Below are 24377 nucleotides of genomic sequence, written 5' to 3' on the forward strand. Positions count from 1 at the left end.
AAAAAACCCTTAAAAGGCAAAAATGTGCATTTTATGTTACGTGAATCTCTTAATATATATATGAAATTGGTATAGCCACTATGGAAAGTAGTATGGAGGTTTCTAAATTTAAAAATAGAACTACCATATGATCCAGCAATTCCACTTCTAGGTATTTTTCTGAAGGAAATGATATCTGCAAGCCCATGTTCATTATTTATGGTAGCCTAAGTGTCCATGGATGGATGGATGAATAAAGAAGATGTGGTTTACTCAGTTGGTTGGAGTGTCGTCCCATGCACTGGAAGATCACAGGTTCAGTTCCCGGTCAGGACACATACCTAGGTTGTGGGTTTGATCCCAGGTTGGGGCGCATATGGGAGGCAACCGATCAATGTATTTCTCTCACATCAATGTCTCTCCCTCTCTCCCTTCTTCCTCTAAAATCAATAAATAATTTTTAAAAATATGTCTTTATTGGTTTCAGAGAGAGGAAGGGAGAGACAGAAATATCAGTGAGTCATTGATCGGCTGCCTCCTGCACACCCCCTACTGGGGATGGAGCCCACAACCCGGGCATGTGCCTGACCGGAAATCAAACCCAGATCTATATCATAGGCCGATGCTCAACTGCTGAGCCACGCTGCCGGGTAATAAATTTTTTTAAAAAATATATCTTTATTGATTTCAGAGAGAGGAAGGGAGAGGGAAAAGGAGAGGGAGAGAGAGAGAAACATCAATGATAAGAGAGTTGTCACTGATCGGCTGCCTCCTGCATGCCCCTGACTGAGGATGGAGCCCACAGCGCCGGCATGTTCCCTGACTGAGAATCAAACCTGGTCTCCTGGATCACTAGGCTGATGCTCAACTGCTGAGTTAAGATGTGGTTCATATGTACACAATGGAATGTTATTCAGCCATAAAAATAGGAGGAACTCTTGCTATTTACAACATGTATGGGCCTTGAGGACATTATGCTAAATGAAGTAAGTCAGACGAAAGACAATACTGTACAATCTCACTTGTATGTGGAATCTTAAAAATAAACAACTTATAGAGACAGAGCACAGATTGGTGGTTGTCAGAGGTGGAAGTGAGAGGGTGGGGAAATGGGTGAAGGAGGTCAAGAGGTATAAACTTACAGTTAAAATAAATAAATACTAGCCCTGGCCAGGTACCTCAGTCGGTTAGAGCATTGTCCCAATACACCAAAGTTGCAGGTTCTATTTCCAGTCAGGGCACATACAAGAATCAACTATGAATGCATAAATAAGTGAAACAACAAATCAATGTTTTTCTCTGTCTTCATCTCTCTTCAATCAATAAAATTTTTTAAAAGATTATATATATATACACACATATATATATACATATACACACATATATATACATATATATATAAATTATTATGGAGTTGACATTCCTGGAGCAGCCTTTACCCAATGAGGACAGATTGGTGGAGTCTACCCATCACCAAAATTTCCCCAGTGAAATGAATTCCAGTTGCCCTCAAAGGGGAAATCTGCTAATGCTCACCTTTGCTGTCTCCCTTCCCTGATTCCCCCTGCCCCAGGTGTTTCCTGGGATCACCTCCCAGATAAACTACCTGCATGCCAACCTTGTGAGTGAAATGCTTCAGGAAACTTTTGTAAAAGTGGTGGGAAGGAAATTTGGGTTCAATTCCTGGTGAAGGAGGAACAGCATGTGCAGAGTGCTCAAAGACAAGAGAAGTTTATTTATTCAACAAGTATGTATTGATCACCTGCTAAAATGACCATTCATTGATTCAGGTTCTGGGGTGCACAGGGCCCCTGCCTTTCTGGAGTTCACAGAAATGGAGATCACAGACAATGAAATAAAAGAATTTCAGCAAGTGAATGAAGTTTCAGTAATGAACCCATTAGGGCAAGGAACAGGGAAGGAACAAGGTGTGGTCCAGGATCACGGTGGGGGGCATTCAGGAAAGTGGGGAGCAAATAGGCACTAGCCATGTCAGGGATGAGGAAAGAGCATTGCAGGCTGAGGAAACTGCAAGGTGCCCACACCAGAACTCAGAGTTAGGGAAGAGCAAGTGTAACACCATGGAGTCAGGCATAGCTATTTCTGCCCTGAACTTATTCCTTGGCCTGCCCGAGACTGCCTGGCATCCTCGAGGAAGCCCTGCCTTTCCTGGTGATGGCAGCAAAGATTTGGGGGCCATGTGTTTCCCTTTTCCTTGAAAAAACACAAGGGGAGTGTAAGATGGGAAGGTACATCCTCCCTCATTACCATCTCATCCTCACTCAGGAAATGGCCCTGAGTCTCAGAGCAGGACCCCAAGGAGTCATCCTTGACTCTGTCTGGCCCCCATGTTCTAGCAAGTCCAGTCGGCTCTGCCAAAAAACAGATGCCAAATTCGACCACTTCTCCAACACCACTGTCCAGTCATTACTTGCCTAAACTAGAACAGTCACCTCCTCTCCCATCTGTCTTCTACCCTGTCCTCCTACTCCCTGACTGGAGCTCCTACAGTCTCAGGAGAGTGCATATAAACACCTGAGTCAGGCCTGGCCTGTCCCTCCTCTGCTCAGAACCCTCCATGGCTCCCACCTCACTCAGAGGAAAAGCCAAAGTTCCCCCTACCCCCACCCAAGCCCACAAGTGCAGGCATGCTCTGCCCCACTCTCTTCCTGCCCTCCTCTCCTCTAACTCTCCTCCTTCCTCACTGCACTCCAGGCACACTGGCCTCCTGACAGTTCCTTAAGGCAGCTCCTATCTCAGGGCCTTTGTACATTCAGTGTTCTTTGATACACTGCCTTCTTTTGGCACTGCTCCTTTGCTCTGGCTGGTGTGGCTCAGTGTTTAGAGCACTGGCTTCGGATCTCGGGTTTGATTCCTGGTGAAGGGCACATACCTGGGTTGCAGGCTCGATCCCAGACTCTGGGCAGGGTGCATGCAGGAGGCAACTATTCAATGTGTCTCTCTCACATCAATGTTTCTCTCTTCCCTCTCTCCCCCTCCCTCCCTTCCACTCTCTCTAAAAAATCAATGAAAAAAAATCCTTTGATGAGGATTAACATATATATACACATACACATACACATACACATACACATACACATACACATACATGTGTATATATGGTCACTGTTCCCTCCTTACCTCCCTCTGGTCTTTGCTCAAATATCACTTTCTCAGTGTTCCCCAGAATATTCTATTTAAAAGTGCATTGCCCGGGGTTTGTGGCTCAGTGATTGAGCATTGCCCCATGAACCAAGAGGTCATTGGTTCAATTCCCCCTCAGGGCACATGCCGGGGTTGCAGGGCTCATCCCCAGTAGGAGGCATGCAGGAGGCAGCTGATCAATGACTCATCACTGTTTCTCTCTCTCTATCCATCTCCCTTCCTCTCTCTAAAAATCAATGAAAACATATTTTTTAAAAGTGCATTAACCCTCATACTTCCTCTCTCCTTCCCCACTTTTTCTCCTTAGCACTAACAACAAGCTAACACTTCATCTATTTTATTTTTATTTCTTGTCTGTCGCCCCCACTAAGACCATCTCAGCCCTATGGCAGAGATTTTTGTCTGTTCTTTTTTTAAAAAATATATATGTCTTTATTGATTTCAGAGAGAGAAATGGAGATGGAGAGAAACAGAAACGTCGATGATGAGAGTCCTTGATCGGCTGCCTCCTGCACGCCCCCTCCTGGGGACCCATCCTACAACCCGGGCTTGTGCCCTGACCGGGAATCGAACCGCGATCTCCGGTAGGTATCCTATAGGTCGATGCTCAAGCGTGGAGCCACGCCGGCCGGGCTGTCCTCTTCATTGTGTGTTCCCAGCCCCAGGAATGCTGCCTGGAACAGAATAGGCGCTCCATCAGCACTGCGCAGCGGTGTGGGTAGGGAGAGCGCTTTCCTGGCTGCAGGGGGCACCTGGGCCGCTGGGGGAGCTAACAGCGGTGCACTTGGGTTCCAGGCCAAGGGTCCTGGTAATGCGAGCCTGAGAAAAATCCACCGGAAAAGAACACCCCGCGCAGGATTTTCCCAGGTCCCCGAGGGGGCACGGACGTCCCAGGGTCCTACTCTGCACCTTTCCCCAGGCCATTCTGGGGGTGGAATTTACCATCCTCCACCGCCTCGGAAGAAAGATCCCCGTGGAAATTCCTTAGGAACCCCCGGCGCTTAGGGGAGGGACGCGTTTCTGGAATACGGGCGACTCTCAGCCCGGTCTCTCAGAGGAAGGGCAGGAGCATTTGGCGGGTCCCCTCCCTTCCCCTTCTGCTGCGCGAACCCCTGGCCCTGCACAGGTCTCCATGGCGACGCGGCACGGGCGGCACAACAGGAAGCCCCTGGCGGCGAGGATTGGCGCGCCCTGAGAACGAGTCCTTCCACACGACGTGGTGAATGACAAGTCTCTTGGGGTCACACGCACGGGCTGCTACCTCGCGGATGAGGGACGTGGGGGCGGCGTGCGGAGGCGGCGCGGAGCTTCACCAAGTCGCGGTCGCCCTAAGGGAACTAGCCCCGGCAAGTTCCCGCACACGTTTAGCGCCGGCGCCTGGGGTTCGAGTTTCAGGGTGGACAGGAGCTTGAGCGCCCCCTCTCCCTGCCCCACTTCGGGGCCTAGGAGCTGCCTGTTTCCCTTGGAAAAACCCTCCTCCTCCCTCTAGGTCTGCGGCCTCAGTTTCCTCGGGGAGCCTGGGAACAGCAGGGGAGCTCTGCGCCCTAGGACCACGAGGTTCCTTCCCCTTTCTTGAAGCTGTAAAGACGCGCCCCCGCGGCCAAAGCCGAAACAGGAAGCGAGGCCTCAGGAGTGGGGGCGCCCATCGGTGGGGGAGCGCGGATCCCGGGACGGGACGCCCCCGCGTGTCCTCGCCGCCATCGTACGCGAGCTCCTGGAGGTGCCCGGGCCCGCTCCGGCCGCTTCTCGGGAAATCTCGGTGCCAGCTGGGCGGGGACATGCCCTTTGGGGAAGGCACACCCTTGACGGAGGTTTCCTCGGGAGGACTCCCGAGACCCCACGCCAGCGAGAGATCGTCCACTCGGTTCAACAGGCCTGCAAGCGCTGGGAGTCAAATCCCCTCGCAGCGCAGGCCCCAGTTTACCCCTACCTAGAATGGGCACAATAACGGCCCCTAATACTCAAGGATAGCTGTAAGCGCCCAGCACAGTGTAAATGCACAATCAGGGTTAACCCGGGCCGAACCCGCGTGGCTCAGCGGTTGAGCGTCGACCTAGGATCCAGGATGATCGAGGTTCGATTCCCGGTCAGGGCAGGTGCCTGGGCTGCGGGCTCGATCCCCAGTCGGGGGCGTATCAATGACTCTCTCCTCATTGATGTTTCAACTCTCTCTCCTCCTCACTCTCTCTGAAATCAATATAGATATATTTTTTTTAAAAATCGCTTCACCCTTTTCAAAAAAAAAAAAAAAAGATTAACCCTGCCCCAGGACCAGACCCTTAGGTCCGGAAGCAGTCCCCGGGTCGCTATCACCACCGTGGTCTCATTTCTTCAGCTGGGAAATTCCCGCGCTCCGCCGGCCAGCGAAGGGCGCCTGAATCCGGAAATGCCAGGATCTGCAGAAGACGCGAGGTTTCCGGGAAAGCAGCACCGCCCTTTGGAGTGGCCAGCCGCTCGCTATAAAAGATGTGCGCGCCCCTGGGGCACAGCCTGCGCCCGGCGAACCTCCCCAGCTCCACGTTCCTAGGTTCGCTTTGCCTAGGTCGCCATGGTTCCCATCGCCGCCCGAGCCGCGCTGCCGGCGCTCCTGGCCCTGCTTGGGGCTCTGCTCCCAGGTGAGTCGAGGACGGGGGCTGCGCCCTGGGCGCGGCGGGGGGACCGGCTCCCGGCCCCCGGCTCCCGGCTGGGGACCAGGTCATTCGTATTTGGGTAGTTGTTTAGGGGAAGCTGGGCTAAAGCCACCCATTGAAAGTCAACCGCCAGTCCCTGGCCAGGTAGCAAGGCTTCAGTTGGATCCCTGGTCAGTATACATACAGGAGTCAACAAAAAACGGAAAGTATCCGTTTCTCTCTCTCTCTCTCTCTCTCTCTCTCTATCTATCTATCTATCTATCTATCTATCTATCTATCTATCTATCTATCTATCTATCTATCTATCTATCTATCTCCCCCCCTCTCTCTCCCCCCCCTCTCTCTTCCCCTCTCCACTTCTCTCCCTTCCCCTCTCCACCTCTCTCCCTTCTAAAATTAATAAATAAAAATTAGCCTTGGCCAGGTAGCTTAGCTGGTTAAGAACATCCCTCCTGATATACCAGCCAAGGTTGTGGGTTTGATCCCCAGTGAATGCATAAATAAGTGGAACGACAAATTGATGTTTCTCCCTCTCTTCTCTCCTTTCTTCTCTCTCTAAAAATCAATAAATAAAATTAAAAAAAAAAAGTCAACTACCATGGGTTTGAATCCAGAACCTGCATCCCCTTAATGTGTGGTCTGGGGCTATAAGCTGAGCCTCCCAGAGTCTCAGCTTCTCAGTTGTAAAATGGAGAATGTGATGTTATCGTGGGCACTTTGCCTTGGTTGTGTCCTGACCCAGCACAGCTCCTGCCCCCAGGAGGCGGTGAGGTAATATGAGATGTGGTTACCCTTTGAGCAGGCCGGGGACTCCCATGCCCCATGCACATTTAGTTCCCCCTTTCCTGCTCTTGGGGAAGTCCAGAGCTGCTTCTGCTCAGGGGAATTCCAGGCCTACTTGCCCAAGAACCAGAGGCTGAGAAGTGAGATTCCCCAGCACCCCTCCACCAACTCCAGAGAGAAGGGAGAAGGGGAACAGAGAGTCTCAAAGGGTGGTCAGGGTTGGGAAACAGGAGAATGGAAGATGGACACCATGGTTACCAGCTCCACAAAACTTTCTAATGCAGACTGCAGTCCAGATTCTACCACTTTCTGGCTAACCTCTCCTCTCCAGGCCTCACCATTTCCCTGTGTGAAATGGGAATGATCTCAGGATCACCTTCGGAGAGCCGTTTTCACATCTCACCCACCCCAGACAGAGTGGGCAAAAAGCTGAGGGCAGGAATCTTTGGAAGCAGGATAGGAGGGAGGGGCTCAGACAGACATTTTTTCAGCTTTGGAGGCACCGGGGTCTGAGGAAGCTAACACAATCCTTCTCCTTACCTGTGGCTCCTTGCTTCCTGCCCTGTCCTAGGAGTTACTTTCATTAGCAGGGTTAGGGGGACTATACTTACCCACCTTACAGATGGGGAAATTGAGGCCGGAGAGGGAAGACCACTTGTCAAAGAGAGTGAGGAACCAGCCTGATTAGAACCCTTCCATCCCCAGAGGGCTGCCACCAACCTGACCTCACCGGAGTGAGGACACTGATGCCATGTTCCTCCGCTGCTGAAATCCTCCAATGGCTCCCCATTGCTCTCAGAATGAAAAATACATCCTAGGCATGACTTACACTGCCTGCATGATCTTCCTGATCTCATTTCCCCCAACTCTTCCCCCGTGCTGACTTGGCTTCAGACACCCTGCCCCAGGACTTTTGCACTTGTAACTCATTCCCCCTTTCTCTGGATCTCCAGTCTCATGATTCATATCTCTGCTCATACATTACCCTGTCACCAAGTCACAGTCTGTTCTATCACCCAGTGTGTGTGTGTGTGGTCAGTGCTCTTATTAACATCAGTTATTATCTTTCTTGCTCATGAATTTTTGTCTCCCACACTGACAGCAGAAAGTTCTGTCTTATTTAAGCCTGTGTCCCCAGCACAGTCTGAGTACCCAGGAATCTTGATGAGTACAATTTGTAATGCCTTTCTCCTCTTCACACTTTCGTTCCAGGGCCTGGAGGTGCCCAAGTATCGGTGTACCCCAAAGATGCCATCATACCCCGAGGAGGCTCCATGCAGGTGAACTGCAGTACCTCCTGTGATGCAGCTGCCTACATGGGTCTGGAGACTTATTTGACCAAGACCGAAGTGGACAGGGGGTTCAACTGGGTGACCTATGAACTTAGTGACATACAAAACAGCACCACTCCGATGTGCTTCTCCAACTGTCACGATAAGCAGACGAGGGCTTCAATGTCTCTCACTGTGTACTGTGAGTGGTTGGGCCCAGGGGCTGGACTAGGCATGCGGGGTGGGGGAGGTGGGGCAGGGGAGTCCATAGTAGGCTGGGACTGCCTTTGAAGTTTGGTGGTGGGGCCAGGGAGGGTCTCACTGGAGAGCAGGTGGTCACATCTTCCCGGAAAGCTTCCTTGTCATTTGAAACCCCTCCTTGAACTTGCTTGGGTGCAGTTAGCGTATCAACAAGGATTCCGGACGTTTGAGAATGCTGGCTCTCGAGGCCTCTGCCAAGGCCCTAGATCTGACTCTTTTTTAAAAGATGCAAATTAAAACTAGCCCTGAGGTGGCTTTTTTTCACATATTGGCAACAATGGAAAGAATTGATAACAGCTGTGCTGACAGGACTGCAAGATAGCAGGCAGTCCTGGGATATTGCTGACAGTGTGGGAGCATAAGGAAGCACAACCTCAAGCAGGGAAGGGGCCTCAGTTCCCCAAATGACACATCCACGTGCCCTTTGGTACAGAAACCCTACTGCTGGGAATTGGGCTTACATGTGTCCCTGTCCACAGGGAACTGGGGGTGGGATGGAGTGGGATTACGCACCGAAGCTTTATTTGGAAGGGCAAAAGTTTGCAAGCCACTCAGTTGCTGGGCGCTGAGAGAGAACTGTGGTTGGACTATACAGTGGACTAGTGTGCAGCTGTGCAAGAATGAGGAAGCTCCTATGTGTCCCCCAAGAGAGTGTGCTCTAAGGATCTAGACAGGTCACATTCAAAAGAAGTAAGATATGCTCAGAATGAGTGGCATGCCATTCTGAGTGTTGAGGAGTGGCAAGAGTGGGGTGAAGGAGGTTGTGTTTATTGAAGGAAATGACCGTATTAGCTGGGGCGGGGGGTGTGGGGGTGTGGGGGGTGCGTGCTCCAGGAAGGGTAGGGACGAGTTTGTTTCTCCTTGTGCCTTTTTTTTTTTTTTTAAATCTTTGGGCATTTTGAACTGTGAGAATGAGTTACTAAGAGCATTGGCAATAAATAAAATCCAAATTAGAACAAAACAAACCAAGAAGGGAGGAAGGAAGGGAGGGAGGGAGGCAGGGAGGGAGGGAGGCAGGGAGGGAGGGAAACTGGCCAACTGGCTTTGGGATTAGACAGCCTTGAGTTCCAGTCCCAGCATGACTCTTACTAACTGGGTGACTGTGGGGGACATGGCTTCTCGATTGATTTTCACATGAGACCTCCTGGGATGGGTATAGTGACACAGTGAGGAATGAAGGGCATTCCATCTTCACAGTGTCTGGGCAAATATTAGCTTTGCTTCTGATTTGGACGATTTTTGAGCAGTTGCTGGCCAGGTGAGGGAAGTCCCCAAACATTCCCAGTGGCCTCTGAAAAACCCAGGGAAACTCCCTGGAAAGCCCTTCCACAGCTCAGCCTGATAGTTGAAATCCCAACACTTCAGGTGTGAGTCCTGGCTCTGACATTTTCTCCCTCTGTGACTCTGGGCACCGGACTTTGCCTTAGTTTCCAACTCTGAAATGGAACAGGAAGCTGGCACACTGTAGCAGGGGTGTCATCTAGGAGACACTTTGGCTTGGTCTTGCCCCGCCCTCAGCATGAAGATGAGGTGCGTCCCTGGGTAGCTAAGCTTTCTCTAGAAAGGTTAGAGTGGTGATTCCTGCAGGACACCTCCTGCATAGGAGTTGGTAAACAGGCTTTCTGGGCAGGGAGAACAGCCTGGGCAAAGGTTTGGAGTGGGGAGACATGCTGATCCATGGTTGGGAGGGCAGGAGAGGCTAAACATCAACAGATTAGTGAGGCTGGAGCTGAGGCTGGCAGGTCATCAAATACCAGGCTGAGGAGTTGGGACCTTTTCCTCAGGGTGATAGGGAGCCACGCTTCAAAAGTGTGAGCAAGCCAGCGATCTAGATAGCAGGCCTGACTTACGGGAAGTCAGAACACTTGGCTGAGGGCCTTGTCCAGGCCACACATGTGAGCAGTGGCTGCTTACAGGAAGGGAAGGGCAGACAAATATTTGAAGAGCAGAGTTACCAGTACTTGGCGAGGGCCTGAGGTAGGGGGTCAAGGAGAAGTATGGCCAAGACAGATCTCTTCTGGGAGTCTAGTTTGCAGGGCAAAGAGCTGGGCTTGGAGATGTGGGCACTGAGGTTCAAGGGGGCCTCTAGCTCTGCAAGTTGTGGTTTGCAGCAGATGATTAGATGTCAGAGCTGGATGTCTGAGGCTTTTCTCAGCCTTTTATTTTTAAAAAAATAGATTTGAAGTGTGCAAGTCAATGAACTTTAGTATATATAGAATTGTACAACTATCACCACGATCTAATTTTAGAACATTTTCATTACCCTAAAAGGAACCCTTATGACCATTTATACTCACTCTCTCGACCTCTTAAATGGATTATTAATAGCCCTATCTCCAATAGCACCACTTTACAGCTCAGGAAACTGAGGCTCCCTTTCTGCAGCCCTGAGGACTGGGACTGTTCCAAAGGCAAAGTCACTCACCCACAGCCCTTAGCAAAGAAGCAGAAAAACTAGGAACCAAACCCAAGACCCTGACACTTTAACAGCATTGCCAAGTGACGTTTCAGGGCCGGGCCTCTTGAGAAGGGAACAGTGACCTGGAGCCCTCAAGAACCCTCCCTGGGGAGTTTGGGGGATCTCAGTGCTAAGTCATGGCTCTCCAGGGCTCTACTATAAATTTTCACTGGCAATCCAGGCTCAGAATTTTGTTACCTGGCGCAAAATGGAAACCGTGACCTGTGAAAACCGAGCCCACAGGTTGTGTTTTCAGGGGCTGTTCAGAGTTGTATTTTGAGTGTCTGTGGGTTCTCACATTTTTAACATTTTGAGGATCACACAGTATATTTGGGGACTTTTTTCTCTTAAACGTGGGCTCCTGAAAAGCCTCAAATCCTTGTGTGTGGTCCAATCTTATTCTTTCTGTAAATACAGAGTACCTACTGTGTGGTAACAACATGTCGGGGCAAAGCAAAGATTCCTGCCTCCTGGGCTGGCATTCTATGGGAGGAAATAGAGGGAAGACAAGTTCACTGAGTAGATGATCTTTTGTGTCAGAGGGTGAGGGGTGCTACAGAGAAAAATAAGGCCAAGATAGGAAAAGGGGGAGCAGAGACCTTTTTAAAACAACCTCTAGTGGATTAGGCAGCTGAAATTTACTGTGTGTATTTCACCAGACACCTGGTGATAGACTGAGATTCTTTTCCACTTTTCACTCTTAGATGCTGCAGCGAGTAAAGAATTGTTTTGCCCTTTTGCAACCACTTGGGGACTTCTCACTGGTTTCCCTTGAAGTTCTTAACATTCCTGTATGGCTTAGGTGGTTTTGGGTGTTTGGGGTAGAGAGTAGTGAGGCTCCCTGGCCCAGATGAGGTGCCCCAGTGCCCTCTACTGGCGGGTATCCCATCCAGCTCACAGAATGCTCCTTTTCGCCCCCAGGGTTCCCAGAGCGTGTGGAGCTGGCATCCCTGCCCCACTGGCAGCCTGTGGGTGAAAACCTCATCCTACACTGCCAGGTGAAGGGAGGGGCGCCCCGGACACACCTCTCTGTGATGCTGCTCCGAGGCGAGGAGTTGCTGAGCCGGCAGCATGCAGCGGAGGAGACTGCTGAGGTCACGGCCACCGTGCTGGCACGCAGAGAGGACCACGGCGCCAACTTCTCCTGCCGCACAGAACTGGACCTTCAGTCCCAAGGGGTGGGACTGTTCCAGAACAATTCAGTCCCTAGGCAGCTCCGAACCTTTGGTGAGGCACTGGGGAGTCTGCAAGAGGACAGGCTCAGGCGGTGTTCCCACTTGGGGTGCGGGTTCCTGGAAAGGAGGGGCTCCTGGTCAGGAGGGTACTAAGAAGATAATGACCTAGATTGCAAAGGCTTCTGGGGAGAGCATGTTCTTGGCCACTGGGGTAGGGTGTTGGGGGATGGGGTGCCTGGGCCACAGGATCTTCTGAGGAGGCTGTGATTCAGGGTAAGAGGTACGAGTGTCCTGAGTCAGAGATGACCCAGGTCACAGTCTCCCCCTGGAAGAGGAGTTCCAGGTGATGGGATGAACCTGCTTCAAGAAAGGGCTTCAGTCCCCCTCTGTTCACACCCACCCTCTCTGTCCAGTCCTGCCAAAGGCCCACCCACTCCTTCGTACCCCCCGGATCATGGAAGTGGGCACACAGTGGCCTGTGAACTGCACCCTGGATGGGCTGTTCCCGGCCTCAGAGGCCCAGGTCTCCTTGACACTGGAGGGCCAGAGGCTGGAACCCACAATCAAGTACAGCAAGGACTCTCTCTGGACCACTGCCTGGGTCAAGGTGACTCCAGGGGAGGAAGGCATCAAGCAGCTGACCTGTGCAGTGATACTGGGAAACAAGAGTCGGAAGACTTGGGAGAACGTGACCTTCTACAGTAAGTAGAGACAGGGTAGGGGTTCAGAGGTGTGGAGCCAGAACTAGGGGCAGGGCTCACTGTGCACCCCTCCCCCAGGTTTCCCAGCTCCCAACCTGACCCTGAGCAAGTCTGAGGTCCCCGAGGGGACTATGGTGAGTGTGGACTGCAAGGCCCATGCTGGAGCTGTGGTGACGCTGAGCAGTGACCCAGCTAGGTCTCCAGCCATGAGTATCCCATTCATGCTGAATGCCAGTGCTGAGGACAATGGCCGTGACTTCTTGTGTTCTGCTGCCCTGGAGGTGGCTGGGAAGGTGCTGCACAAGAGCAAGAACCAGAAGCTCTCTGTCTTGTGTGAGTAGGGCTGCTGGACAATGACCCCCAACGTCCAGCCCCTAAGACCCCATGAGCTCCTGTCTCTGGAGCCTACCCTACCCCCACCCTGGGTTCCCTACCTAACTCCTCAAGTCCTGGGTGGTGAGGGGTGTTCTGGTCCCTGATCCTGTCCCTCATCTTGCTGTATTTCTCCAGATGGCCCCCGACTAGACAAGGAGGATTGCCTAGGAAACTGGACTTGGCAGGAAGGCTCCCCGCAGACCCTGAGGTGCCAGGCCAGGGGGAACCCAACCCCCAAGCTGGACTGTCACCGGAAAGGGGATGGGGCTTTGCTTCCCATCGGGGACCTGAGGCCTGTCATGCGGAGTATTTCGGGCACTTACGTGTGTCATGCCACCAGCCATCTCGGTGCGGTCACCCGTGAAGTGGTTGTGAACGTGATCTGTGAGTGTGCCAGTGTTTGAGGCTGGGAAGGGCAGGGGCAATGAGCCTGGCTCCACCCACACCTCCTCCTATTGTTCTCCCAACAGATCACCAGAATGAAAAAATGGCCATCATCATTTCCGTGGCAGCTCTAGTCATCTTGAGCACTGTGGGCACAGCCATTTACCTCTATAACCGCCAGCGGAAGATCAAGAAGTACAAACTACAGAAGGCCCAGGAGGCAGCTGCCATGAAGCTGAACACGCCACCCTGAGCCTGTCCCTGGACAGGGCCTCCACTGGTCACAGCGGTGCTTCATTGGAACAGTGGCATACATATGCCATTCAGCAGCATCAACCTTCCTAGAATGCCAGAGGACAGGATAGAGGCCTCAGTCAGAATAGACACCATTTAGGGTCATGGCACCTGCACACTCAGGACTCATGCCTGACCTGTAGCCACAGAACTGAGCCAAGACTCGGGGCCAAGACTAGGGGCATGACTGTTAGGGATGTCAAAGGCTGACCTGGCCAGAGGGGTGTAATGGAGACATATACCTCCGACATGGGGACACCCATCTGGAAAACATTGAAACTCACCCCCTACTGCATGTGCCAAGGCCCTACAGTCATAAGAGAGAGTGGCACTGACCACATACAGGCGGCATCAGAACACAAATTCCCACACAGCTCTGGCAGTGCTATCTACTGACCGGTCCCAGCTCTTGATGATGACATATTTATTCATTTGTTCTTTTACCAGTTATTTATTAGTGCCTTTTATGTGCAGTGGAATGGTAAACAAGAGGAACAGAAGTTCCTGCCCTCAGGAAGCTCTGTCTAATCTCATTCAGGGCCACCAGGTACACTTGTATTGGCTGTGCACTGCACAGCAAAAAGACCAAGCAGGGTGGAATTTCCCACTCCATTGGCCAAACTGCTTTCCCCTAGAAGGGGACTAGAAATTTGACATTGTTTAGCTGGTGACATGCTCAGGACAACTCATGGAGTTCTTAACCCCCAGCGCTGGTGCTGACCTCTGTTAACCACCTCTCCACCCATATGCATCTCTGCCAGTGCTCACAATGACACTTGGTGGCATGCTTAAACATGAGTGTCCACTTCTTGATAGCTAAACCACAGGGTTCCATGAAACTATGCCCAATCCGTGTGCCCCTGCTTTGTCCTACCTGTTTCCATTTCATTGGGACCATGTTGAGAACAGAACTTAGCTCCAAATTCCTGAGGGCCCTGCAGACAGTGGGGGTAGGACCGACTTCCAGTTCCAGAAGCCCCTCCTTGGATTAATAAAACTTTTTCATTGGGCCCAGCCTTGTGTGAGTTGAGGGGAGGTGCTATGTCCAGCCGGAGCCCTTTCTTGCTGCCCTACCACAGCCTTCTCCTCCTACTTCCTCCCCCCAAGAAAGGCTGCTGTTCAAGGAGCAACACCAAGACCCTAATCCAAATCTGGGTTTATTGGCAACTTTTGAGACTCTAGGGAAAATTAAAGACCCCTCTCTGGGAAAAACTCGAGAACATTTGGTTTATAACAGGGTCTGGAATCCCATTCTTGAGGGAGGAGGAGTGTGTATTGCAGAGCACCTGGCCCTCTGGGAGCGCCTCTCTCTGGGTGGGGCTGGGGAGGCGGGGCTTTGAGCTTGCTTATCTGTTGAGCCAGCCTTGGCTTCCTGGCGCGGGGTCCCTCAGCTCGGGCTCTTTTTCATGGGGTTTCTGCTCCCCCTCTCACTGCTGGTTTTGCTGCCGGCAGCCTACCCGGGAGGCAGGAATGCGCGGAGGCGCTGGGCTGCGGGGGCGCAAAGCCCCGGAGGCAGCTCTCCAGCGCCCTCAGAGACCACGGCGCCGCCGTTCTGGATGCGCATAAGCCCCAAGTTCATAGCTGTGCCGCCGGGGAGTGCAGTGTGGCTCAACTGCAGCAGCAGCTGCCCGCTGTTGGAGGATTCCACCCTCCACACTGGGCTGCGGCGGGGCCAGGTGCTCAGCGGGCCCAGCTGGGTCTCCTTCCAGCTGCTGGATGTGAGGGCCTGGAGCTCCGATGTACACTGCTTCCTCACCTGCGCAGGAGTAACGCGGGGGGCCACGGCCAGGATCAACGCCTACAGTGAGGGACACGGGTTTAGGCCCTGCTGGGGAGAAGGGAGGGGGACAGAGATGGGGCAATTGACAGCCGCGCTAGGGGGCGCCCGCGAACCTTGCTCAGCGGCCCCTTCTTGCTTTAGAACGGCCGCACGCCGTGATCCTGGAGCCTCCGGTCTTAGAGGGCAGTGAATACACTCTGCGCTGCCACGTGACGCGCGTGTTCCCCGTGGGCTTCCTGGTGGTAACTCTGCAGCGCGGCGGCCGGGTCATCTACTCCGAGAGCCTGGAGCGCTTCACAGGCCTGGATCTGGCCAACGTGACGCTGACTTACGCGTTACGGGCTAGGCCCCAAGATCTCTGGCAGCCCGTGACCTGCCACGCGCGCCTCAATCTCGACGGCCGGGTGGTCGGCAGCAGCTCAGCACCCATGACGCTGACATTCTTGGGTGAGGCATCCTTGTAATCCTGGGGACTTGAGGAGGGGCGGAGAAGGGTTATGACCCCAGGAGGGTACCCTGGCCAAGCTTGAGCTCCACGTGGGTCATTGTGCCTCCAAGTGCTCCATTCCTAATTCTCACCTCCTGCCCCCAGCTTGGAACCCTGCGTCTAAAGCCTTGACTTCCACCTCCATCGCAGCCCTTGTGGGGATTCTTATCCTTGTGGGGGCTGCCTATCTGCGAAAGTACCTACTGATGCAGTCCCGGGCGTAGAGGGGGTGATCCATACCGGTTGAGTGGGAGAAAAAGACATCTGGGACATTTGGAGACCCCTGCCTAAATCAATAAAGCCTTCCTCAGTCAGCCTGTCCGTGGCCTGAAGGTCCTCTATTAGGGCGCTGCCTCCACAAGTGGTCTTTTTTTGGCCTTGTCACAATCACTTTCTCCAAGCTCCTTGTCTTCCTGAGGGTACCTGAGGTTTCCTCACGTTGGTCCACCTAGGGTCCCCAATCCCTCAGCATTTCCAGCCTGTGTAGTAAACACATCTCCTGCAGGCATTATCAGTGCGTTGCAGATGGGCAAAGCCCAGGGAGGGCCTTGGGTTATGGGCGGGCGCCTTCATCGCCTGGCTTTTGCTGACTGGCTCAGCACTACCTCACCACAGCTGATTGGATGTTGTATTTCCTCTCCCTCCTCCCCTTTTCACTTTTAATCCTACACTTTCTGGAGTACTACGGTGGATTTAGAACTGATTCCCATAGTTCACGTATTAGCGCTGGGGACAAGAGCACAAATGGGAGGGCTCACATGGACATATAGAGGGACGTGGATACGCAGAAAAGGTACTCATGTGTTGAGTGGGGGGAAGGAGCAATCAGATGGTCCTCGTGGGATGGCACAGACTGGTGTTCTGGCAACGCTCTGATAGTCACAGGGCCTGGTGGGTACGTGGGGGCCCTGATGCGGGGTCAGAAGTGTTGCAGTTGGTCTCTTGATCTCGCGTGGACACTATCCGAGTCCGCACTGGATGCCTGGCAGGGCCCATGGGGTCCAGGGCCCTGGCCGCTGCACGGAAAGAATTCAGAGGTGCTGTTCCGCAGCTCGTGCTCGCACACGCCCAGTAGACACTTGCCCGCTGCACGCCGGGTAAATACAGACGCGGAGCCGAGGCGACCCTAATTTAGACGCGGGGGAATGCTAAGCACACGAACACGTGTTCCTGACTAGCTGGCACTTTTGTTCCCGCCCCCTCTGTCGCGTGCGGGGGCGGAGCCGGAGTGGGACTAGGGGCACCGCAGTAATCCTCAGTCCCCGAGGTCAAAAGGGGAAGGGCCTTGGAGGAAGGCGTTCCACACCCGCCTCTAGAACTGTGCCTACCCTATTATCCTGCGCTTCCCAAATCTCTCCTGGCCCATAAATAAATTCCGGCTCCGAGGGGCGTTGGTGGGAAGGGCAAGATGTGGGGGGCGGAGCTCAGAGTCCAGGTCATTTTCACAGCATCTAAGCTAGGGGTGGAGTGGGGGTTTTAGATGGGCAACCCAGCATCTCCTCCACCCTCGACCCCCGCGTCGCTGCCTGGGACGACCCGAGAGCTCGAGGCCGTCCCCAGGAGGCTTCGGGTGATGGGGCCTGCTTCCACCTAGACGCCGGGGGTCGCTAGCTCCTGCCAGCACCCCTTCACGGAGGCCTGGAGCCTGGCGCACGCTCGCCCTCCCGCCTCCCCTTCGCCTCTGCCGCCTCCCCCTCCTTGGAAACCAAGTTACCAACGTTAAACCAATCCCAGAGCCCAACTGTGCCTCCTCCACACCCCTCCCGCCGCGCTGCGCCTCGCAGTCCTCTGGCTCAGCTCAGCGCTCCCGCTCCCCTCTCCTCCTGTACTTTCCCCGCGGCAGCGATGCCAGGGCCCTCGCCAGGGCTGCGCCGGGCGCTGCTCGGACTCTGGGCTGCCCTGGGCCTGGGGCTCATCAGCCTCTCAGGTAAGAGCCCGTCCCGGCTCCTGGTGGACAGGGCGGGGGCGGAGTTCCCGGACACGGGAAGCGGCCACATGCCCCTCCCGGCTCCGCCCTTGCCTCGCTCCCACGCTTCTGCCCCCACCTTGAGCCGTGGGCTTTTTTCTCTATATCTCTTCCCCCAACACACACTGGAGACCCAGCTTCCCGACTCCTCGCTCGCCCAGATCTCTACCATACCCCCTTCGAGATCCTGGGCTCTCTTCTGCACCCAACCTTGCGCCTCGGAAACCCCATGTCGTCATTGTCCCCTCCCGGGGTACCTCCTCACGTTCTGCTATGCACCATGGTCCACGGATTGGCATCTTACCCACTTGCGGCCTGCGAAGACCTGATCTCTCCAACTGCCGTGACTCAGAGGCGCTGTTCCCTCCCCACCCGAGGCCTGGCAACCGAATTCCTCGACGTTTCCACGGTTCCTTCCTTGAGCCTAGCCCCACGACCTCTTTCCCCGTTACTCACCCGGGTTTAGGGTTCTTCCTTATCTTTGATGCAGCCCCATCTCTCCTTTGCCCTCGCCTCAATCTCAGTCACCCCCTTTCTCCGTGATAACCCCGAGGACCAGTTCGTTCCCCTTCCCCCACCTGGGGTCCCCTCTTCCCAGCGTTGCTGTGTGTGTCGAAGGCCCCATCTTTTCCCTCACCGCCCCCATCCCCCATGCTTTCCCACCACCCCAATGGCACCTTGGAGACCAGGGCTCTCTGCTGCCACGTCCCAGAGGCACCCTAGAGGTTTGTACCCTGGGAGCGTGCCTCCAAACCTGAGGCGGGAGCAGGACTCGGGACTCCTGAGTTCTTTTCTAACTCCGGCCTCTGCTCCTTCCCCGGGAATCCTCGACGCAGCGTAGGGGCACTAAGTTGCCAGGGAGGTGGCTTCCCGGGCTGAGCTCCCATTTCTCCGGGCAGCGGTCGCGCAGGAGCCTCTCTGGGCGGACCTGCAGCCCCGCGTGGCGCTCGTGGAGCGCGGGGGATCTCTGTGGCTGAATTGTAGCACCAACTGCCCGCGGCCGGAGCGCGGTGGCCTGGAGACCTCGCTGCGCCGGAATGGGACCCAGAGGGGTTTGCGCTGGCTGGCGCGGCAGCTGGTAGACATCCGCGAGCCGGAGAACCAGCCAGTCTGCTTCTTCCGCTGCGCGCGGCGCACATTGCAGGCTCGTGGGCTCATTCGTACTTTTCGTGAGTTCTCAGCAGCCAAGCTCTTACTCCGCTACTTTCCGTCCCTTCCAGTCCCCTCCCCATGGCTCACGTGGTCCTCCCCTTCAGGCCCCAGCCTCTGGATCCCCAAGCCCTCCCCTCGTGGCCCTTGGGTACCACTACAAATACAGCTGAGCCCCGGCGTTTCCAAGAACCTTGGTTCCTCCCTTGCAGAGCGGCCTGATCGTGTAGAGCTGATGCCCCTGCCTACCTGGCAGCTTGTGGGCGAGAACTTCACCCTGAGCTGTAGGGTCCCTGGCGCTGGACCTCGTGGGAGCCTCGCAATGACCCTGCTGCGGGGCGCCCAGGAGCTGATCCGCCGCAGCTTCTCCGGAGAGTCGCCCCGAGCGCGGGGCGCGGTGCTGACGGCCACAGTGCTGGCGCGGAGGGAGGACCACGGGGCCAATTTCTCGTGCCGCGCGGAGCTGGACCTGCGGCCCCACGGGCTGGGGTTGTTTGAAAAGAGCTCGGCCCCCAGAATGCTCCGAACCTTCGGTGAGTGGGTGAGGGGAACAGAAGGGGACGCAGAGGGGTTGGCCCGATGTTTAAGAAGTTTGGAGGTGGAGAAGTCTGAATTCTAATCTTCACACCAACACTCACCAGCTGAGAGCTGTTTTCCTCTCTGTGTCTTGAGGATAGCAGAAGACAGCACTTGTAAAGCGCTCAGTACATACATAGTGAGTGTTCAGTACTTAAAGTCAAGCTTTCTTGTTCGACTCAGCACTGCCTCCGGAACCCCCGCGTCTCGCTGCGCCCCGGCTCTTGGAAGTGGGCTCGGAAAGACATGTGAACTGCTCCCTGGATGGGCTGTTTCCAGCTTCGGAAGCCCGGGTCTACCTGGCGCTGGGGGACCAGAGGCTGAGTCCTGATATCATCCTCGAGGGGGACACGCTCAGGGCCACTGCCGCAGCCACAGCCAGCGCGGAGCAGGAGGGCGCCAGGCAGCTGGTCTGCAACGTCACCCTGGGGGGCGAGAACCGAGAGACCTGGGAGACAGTGACTGTCTACAGTAAGCGCGAGGGGAGCCGGACCTCCTCGGCTCGGGGGTGGAGCCGGAGGGACGCGGAGGCGGGACAAAGAGTAGGTGGGGCCTTAACTTGGGGGCGGGGCCTGGAGCCCCGAAGGGGCGGGGCAGATGGAGCACAAACCAAATAGCGAGAGAGGCGGGGTCTGAGCTGCGGGGCCCGGAGGAGGCTGGGGGATCACCTCCGAGTGGTGGGGTGCGAAGGGGCGGGGCCTGAGCAGGTCGGGAGGCAGGGCCACGTATCCACAACGAGTTCCCGCAGATAAGGGGTGTGGTCAGTTGACTCCCCGCAAATGTTCCACCTGCAGGCTTCCCCGCCCCCGTCCTGACCCTCAGCGAGCCCAGGGTCCCTGAGGGGAAGATGGTGACAGTAACCTGCGCTGCAGAGGCCGGAGCTCTGGTCACTCTGGATGGAGTTCCAGCCACAGCCCCGGGACAGCCCGTCCAGCTCCAGCTAAACGCCACCGCGAACGACGACAGACGCGGCTTCTTCTGCCACGCCGCCCTCGAGGTGGACGGGGAGATCCTGAGCAAGAACGAGAGCACTGAACTCCGAGTCCTGTGTGAGTTGAGCTCTTGCCTCCCTCTTCGAGGTCTCCAAGGACCTGCCCAGGCCCTGGCCGTGTCGTGGAAGTGGAGCCTTTCTCACGGTCCACGTGTAGCCTTCTCTATCCCACATCCCTGCCCGCAGACGCTCCCCGGCTGGACGATTCGGACTGTCCCAGGAGCTGGACACGGCCGGAGGGTCCAGAGCAGACGCTGCGTTGTGAGGCCCGCGGAAACCCAGCGCCCTCTGTGCGCTGCGCCCGGCCCGACGGCGGGGCCGTGCTGGCGCTGGGCCTGCCGGGTCCCATCGCTCGCGCGCTGGCGGGCACTTACCGCTGCACCGCGGCCAATGTCCAGGGCCAAGCAGTCAAGGACGTGACGCTGACCGTGGAGTGTGAGTGGGCGTGTGCAGGGTACATCTCTGTCTGACTCTCAGGGTCTTGAGGCGGCCGGTTTATAGGGAAGAGCAGGAGCAAGGTCTGAGGGATATCCTTGGGTAGGAATTTTGGAAACGGAATAGACTGGTGTTCGGGATTAGGGAAAGACCTTGGATGAGAAAAGGTGGGCACGTCTATAGGAGTGTGTGGGCGTGGCATTGGCGGAGTCTCGGAAAGTGTGCTATAAGCCATCTAACAGCTTTTAGGCCAAACCCTGGGGAAAGGTCCTCTGGGCACTTTGCAGGAATCGGAAAGAGGTACCACCCTCACAGCTCATGAAGCCCCCAAACAGCGGATGGCTTGACTGGCGCAAAACCCATTTGGATCAGCGCCCCTGTGCAGGGCATGGCCTGCCCACTCCTATGTGGTCGCCTTGGAGCAGAAAAGAGGACCTAGGGACATTAGGACTATCCCCAAACCTAACAAAACTCTCCCCTCCAGACGCACCAGCGCTGGACACCGTGGGCTGCCCAGAACGTATTACATGGCTGGAAGGAACAGAGGCCTCGCTGAGCTGTGTGGCACACGGGGTGCCGCCGCCCAACGTGAGCTGTGTGCGCTCTGGGGAGTCTGAGGTTATGGAGGGCATGCTGCGTGTGGCTCGGGAGCATGCAGGCACCTACCGCTGTGAAGCCACCAATGCTCGAGGCTCTGCGGCCAAAAATGTGGCCATCACAGTGGAATGTGAGTGGGGGCAGCAAGGGACAAGTTAGGGTATGTTTGGGTAACTCTGGTCTGACTTTCAGCCCTTGTGTGACCCTCTGCTCCCCAGACGGCCCCAGTTTTGAGGAGCTGAGCTGCCCCAGCAATTGGACATGGGTGGAAGGATCTGAACGGCTATTTTCTTGTGAGGTTGATGGGAAGCCACAGCCAAGAGTGGAGTGCATTGGCTCCAGGGGCACCAGTGAAAGGGTGCTGCTGCCACTGGCACCCCCAGGCCCCAGTCCCAGAGCCCCCAGAATTCCTAGTGAACTTGCCTCTGGTATCTACACCTGCAATGCCACCAACCGGCATGGCTCCATGGTCAAGATGGTGGCCGTGAGCGTGGAGTGTGAGCGGGGCCCAGGAGGGTGGGAGTAGGGGGTGCCCAGTCTGGCCCCTCCCTGACGCCTCCCCATGGCTGCTTTGCAGCACCTCCAAAAATGGATGAGTCCACCTGTCCGAGTCACCAGACATGGCTGGAAGGGGCTGAGGCTGCCGTGCCGGCTTGCACCGCCCTGGGTCGCCCCTCCCCACAAGTGAGCTGCTCCCGGGAGGGTGGCCCTTGGCCTCAGCGGATGCACGTGTCCCGACAGGATGCGGGCATCTACCTCTGCTTAGCCACCAATGTGCATGGCACTGACGCCCGGACCATCACCGTGGGCGTGGAATGTGAGTGGGGGCAGCACCAGACAGAGGGTCCTAAGTCCCCAGTCCCCAGAACAGGGACTTGCAGCTGTGGGACTGTGCAGGGGAGTTCAAGGACACCTCCCCCAGTCCCTTTCTCAGGGATAAGGGATTGGACCCAAGCCTGAGGGCAATGAAAACTCTAGGGAACAGGAGGCCGTACCCCCTCAAGTCCTGAGTCAGAGGGGCACTGGCTCCGGTCCCCTCCTCCTCCTGCAGGGAGCAGGATTTTAGTATGGACTACAGCCACACTGTAGGGGAAGGGGGCTCTGAGAGGAGGCAGGATCCTGGCCTGTGCATCCAAGCAGGGGTGGTGTCATATTGTGGTGGGCTGAAGCAGGGCACTTGGTCAGCCTCAGGGCTGGCGCTGAACCCTCGTCCAACCTCCTGTCCCCTGCAGACCAGCCGGTGGTGGCTGAACTGGCTGCCTCGCCTCCAGGAGGTGTGCGGCCAGGTGGAAACTTCACGTTGACCTGCCGTGCTGAGGCCTGGCCCCCTGCCCAGATCAGCTGGCGCGCACCCCCAGGGGCACTCAACATCGGCCTGTCCAGCAACAACAGCACACTGAGCGTGGCAGGTGCCCTGGGTAGCCACGGAGGAGAGTATGAGTGCTCAGCCACCAATATGCATGGGCGCCACACTCGGCGCATCACCATACGTGTGGCCGGTAAGTGGTACCTGGCAGGGCATGGCTTGAGCCTTGGGACACCTGGCCTCCCTCTCAGTCCCCACAGACTGAAGGAGGCCAGGATAGAATTCAGGGGTGTCCTGATGTGAGGGGCTTTGATGGCTGGTTGGGGGTGGAAGGAGAGGGAGCTGAATGAACTTCAAGGGGGGGAACCCTCCAGGGCTGTGACTGCTGTGGGGAGGGACTTATTAACTTGGGAGGAGGTTTTCTGCCTGGTGGATACTTAGTCCAATTCACCCTCCCCTGTGTCACTGTGCAGAAGAGGACTCGGAGAGGAACCAAGAGCAGAGGATGGGAGTGGGGGGCCCTAACTAGATCCCTACCCCCACTTTGTGTCACTCTGAAACTTGGTTCTTTCTGAGGTAGAGGAATGACACAGTTTTCCCCACCCCCACCCTCATTGTTTTGGGGGTGAAGAGAGTTGACTTCTGGGTATCTCTGGTCAGCCAGGGGCTTATGTCCCCATGTGCTGGGTGGCATGTAAAATGGATCATGGGTCCCATCAGCACTGGGGATGCCTCGGGCTTGGTGTCTTGTTAGGGTGGAGGGGCCCCAAGCTCGTCCACCCTCTTTGAGGGGCTTCACCCCACAGGTCCGTGGCTGTGGGTCGCCGTGGGCGGTGCGGTGGGGGGCGCAGTGCTGCTGGCCGCGGGGGCTGGCCTGGCCTTCTACGTGCAGTCCACCGCCTGCAAGAAGGGAGAGTATAACGTGCAGGAGGCCGAGAGCTCGGGTGAGGCTGTCTGTCTTAACGGTGCGGGTGGTGGCACAGGCGGAAATGCCAGTGCCCAAGGTGGAACAGAACCTGATGGTACCGTAGAGACGCCGGCAGGGGGCGAGGTCTTCTCCATCCAGCTGACATCAGCGTGAGCCCACTACCCTCTCCCCGCAGGCCGGGGACACCCCCCAGACACATAGGGGGCTTACTGTTCTATTTATTCATTCGTTTATTTATGTATTCAACTCTAGGATGTCACCCCCATTTTCTAACCCCACCCAATAAAGTTTTTATAAAGGACTCTGGGTCTGTGTCATTGGTCTCCATGATGTAGAAACAGCCTATGGGTTATTCATTCAAAAACCTGTTTTTGTTTTTGAGGGCCTACTATGTGTGGGGCACAGTTCAAGACGTCTTTGCATGGTGTGACCTGGAACTTCTCTCCATTACCCATTTTCTGAGCCAGGGTGGGGACCATGCTCCTTCCTCCCTCTTCCTGCTGGTTATATCTTAGGCCCAGAACTGCCCTCCAATCCAGCTAAATACTTCCCCAGGCCTGGTTCCAGGCAGAGCTGAAGCTGCCTTCCCAGGATGGGTGGACCCCCTCTCCCAGGTGTCTGGGTGTGGGGACCCTACCCTGAGGCCTCCACTGGATGGTAAAGGAAGGCAGTGGCTGCAGCTATGG

General features: G+C 55.4%; 3 protein-coding genes across 3 annotated transcripts; all 3 read left to right on the forward strand.

Moving 5' to 3' along the window:
* The first annotated feature begins 5523 nt into the window (after positions 1 to 5523).
* Positions 5524 to 14485, forward strand: ICAM1 (intercellular adhesion molecule 1). Its single transcript, XM_016207848.2, has 7 exons — positions 5524 to 5759; positions 7770 to 8030; positions 11469 to 11774; positions 12136 to 12423; positions 12502 to 12756; positions 12934 to 13182; positions 13269 to 14485. Exons 1-7 carry the CDS (start codon positions 5693 to 5695, stop codon positions 13433 to 13435), a joined length of 1593 nt encoding a protein of 530 aa, XP_016063334.2. The 5' UTR covers positions 5524 to 5692; the 3' UTR covers positions 13436 to 14485.
* Positions 14486 to 14882: 397 nt separating this feature from the next.
* Positions 14883 to 15989, forward strand: ICAM4 (intercellular adhesion molecule 4 (Landsteiner-Wiener blood group)). Its single transcript, XM_016207847.2, has 3 exons — positions 14883 to 15279; positions 15398 to 15703; positions 15849 to 15989. The coding sequence occupies exons 1-3, from the start codon at positions 14883 to 14885 to the stop codon at positions 15965 to 15967; spliced, it is 822 nt and encodes a 273-aa protein (XP_016063333.1). The 3' UTR covers positions 15968 to 15989.
* Positions 15990 to 17588: 1599 nt separating this feature from the next.
* Positions 17589 to 23949, forward strand: ICAM5 (intercellular adhesion molecule 5). Its single transcript, XM_016207821.2, has 11 exons — positions 17589 to 17670; positions 18561 to 18878; positions 19071 to 19391; positions 19618 to 19905; positions 20229 to 20483; positions 20612 to 20860; positions 21345 to 21587; positions 21676 to 21954; positions 22035 to 22274; positions 22690 to 22956; positions 23570 to 23949. The coding sequence occupies exons 1-11, from the start codon at positions 17589 to 17591 to the stop codon at positions 23842 to 23844; spliced, it is 2817 nt and encodes a 938-aa protein (XP_016063307.2). The 3' UTR covers positions 23845 to 23949.
* The last annotated feature ends 428 nt before the right edge of the window (positions 23950 to 24377 follow it).

Source organism: Miniopterus natalensis, chromosome 4, assembly GCF_054644295.1.
Source record: "Miniopterus natalensis isolate mMinNat1 chromosome 4, mMinNat1.hap1, whole genome shotgun sequence".
Classification (NCBI taxonomy): Eukaryota; Metazoa; Chordata; class Mammalia; order Chiroptera; family Miniopteridae; genus Miniopterus; species Miniopterus natalensis.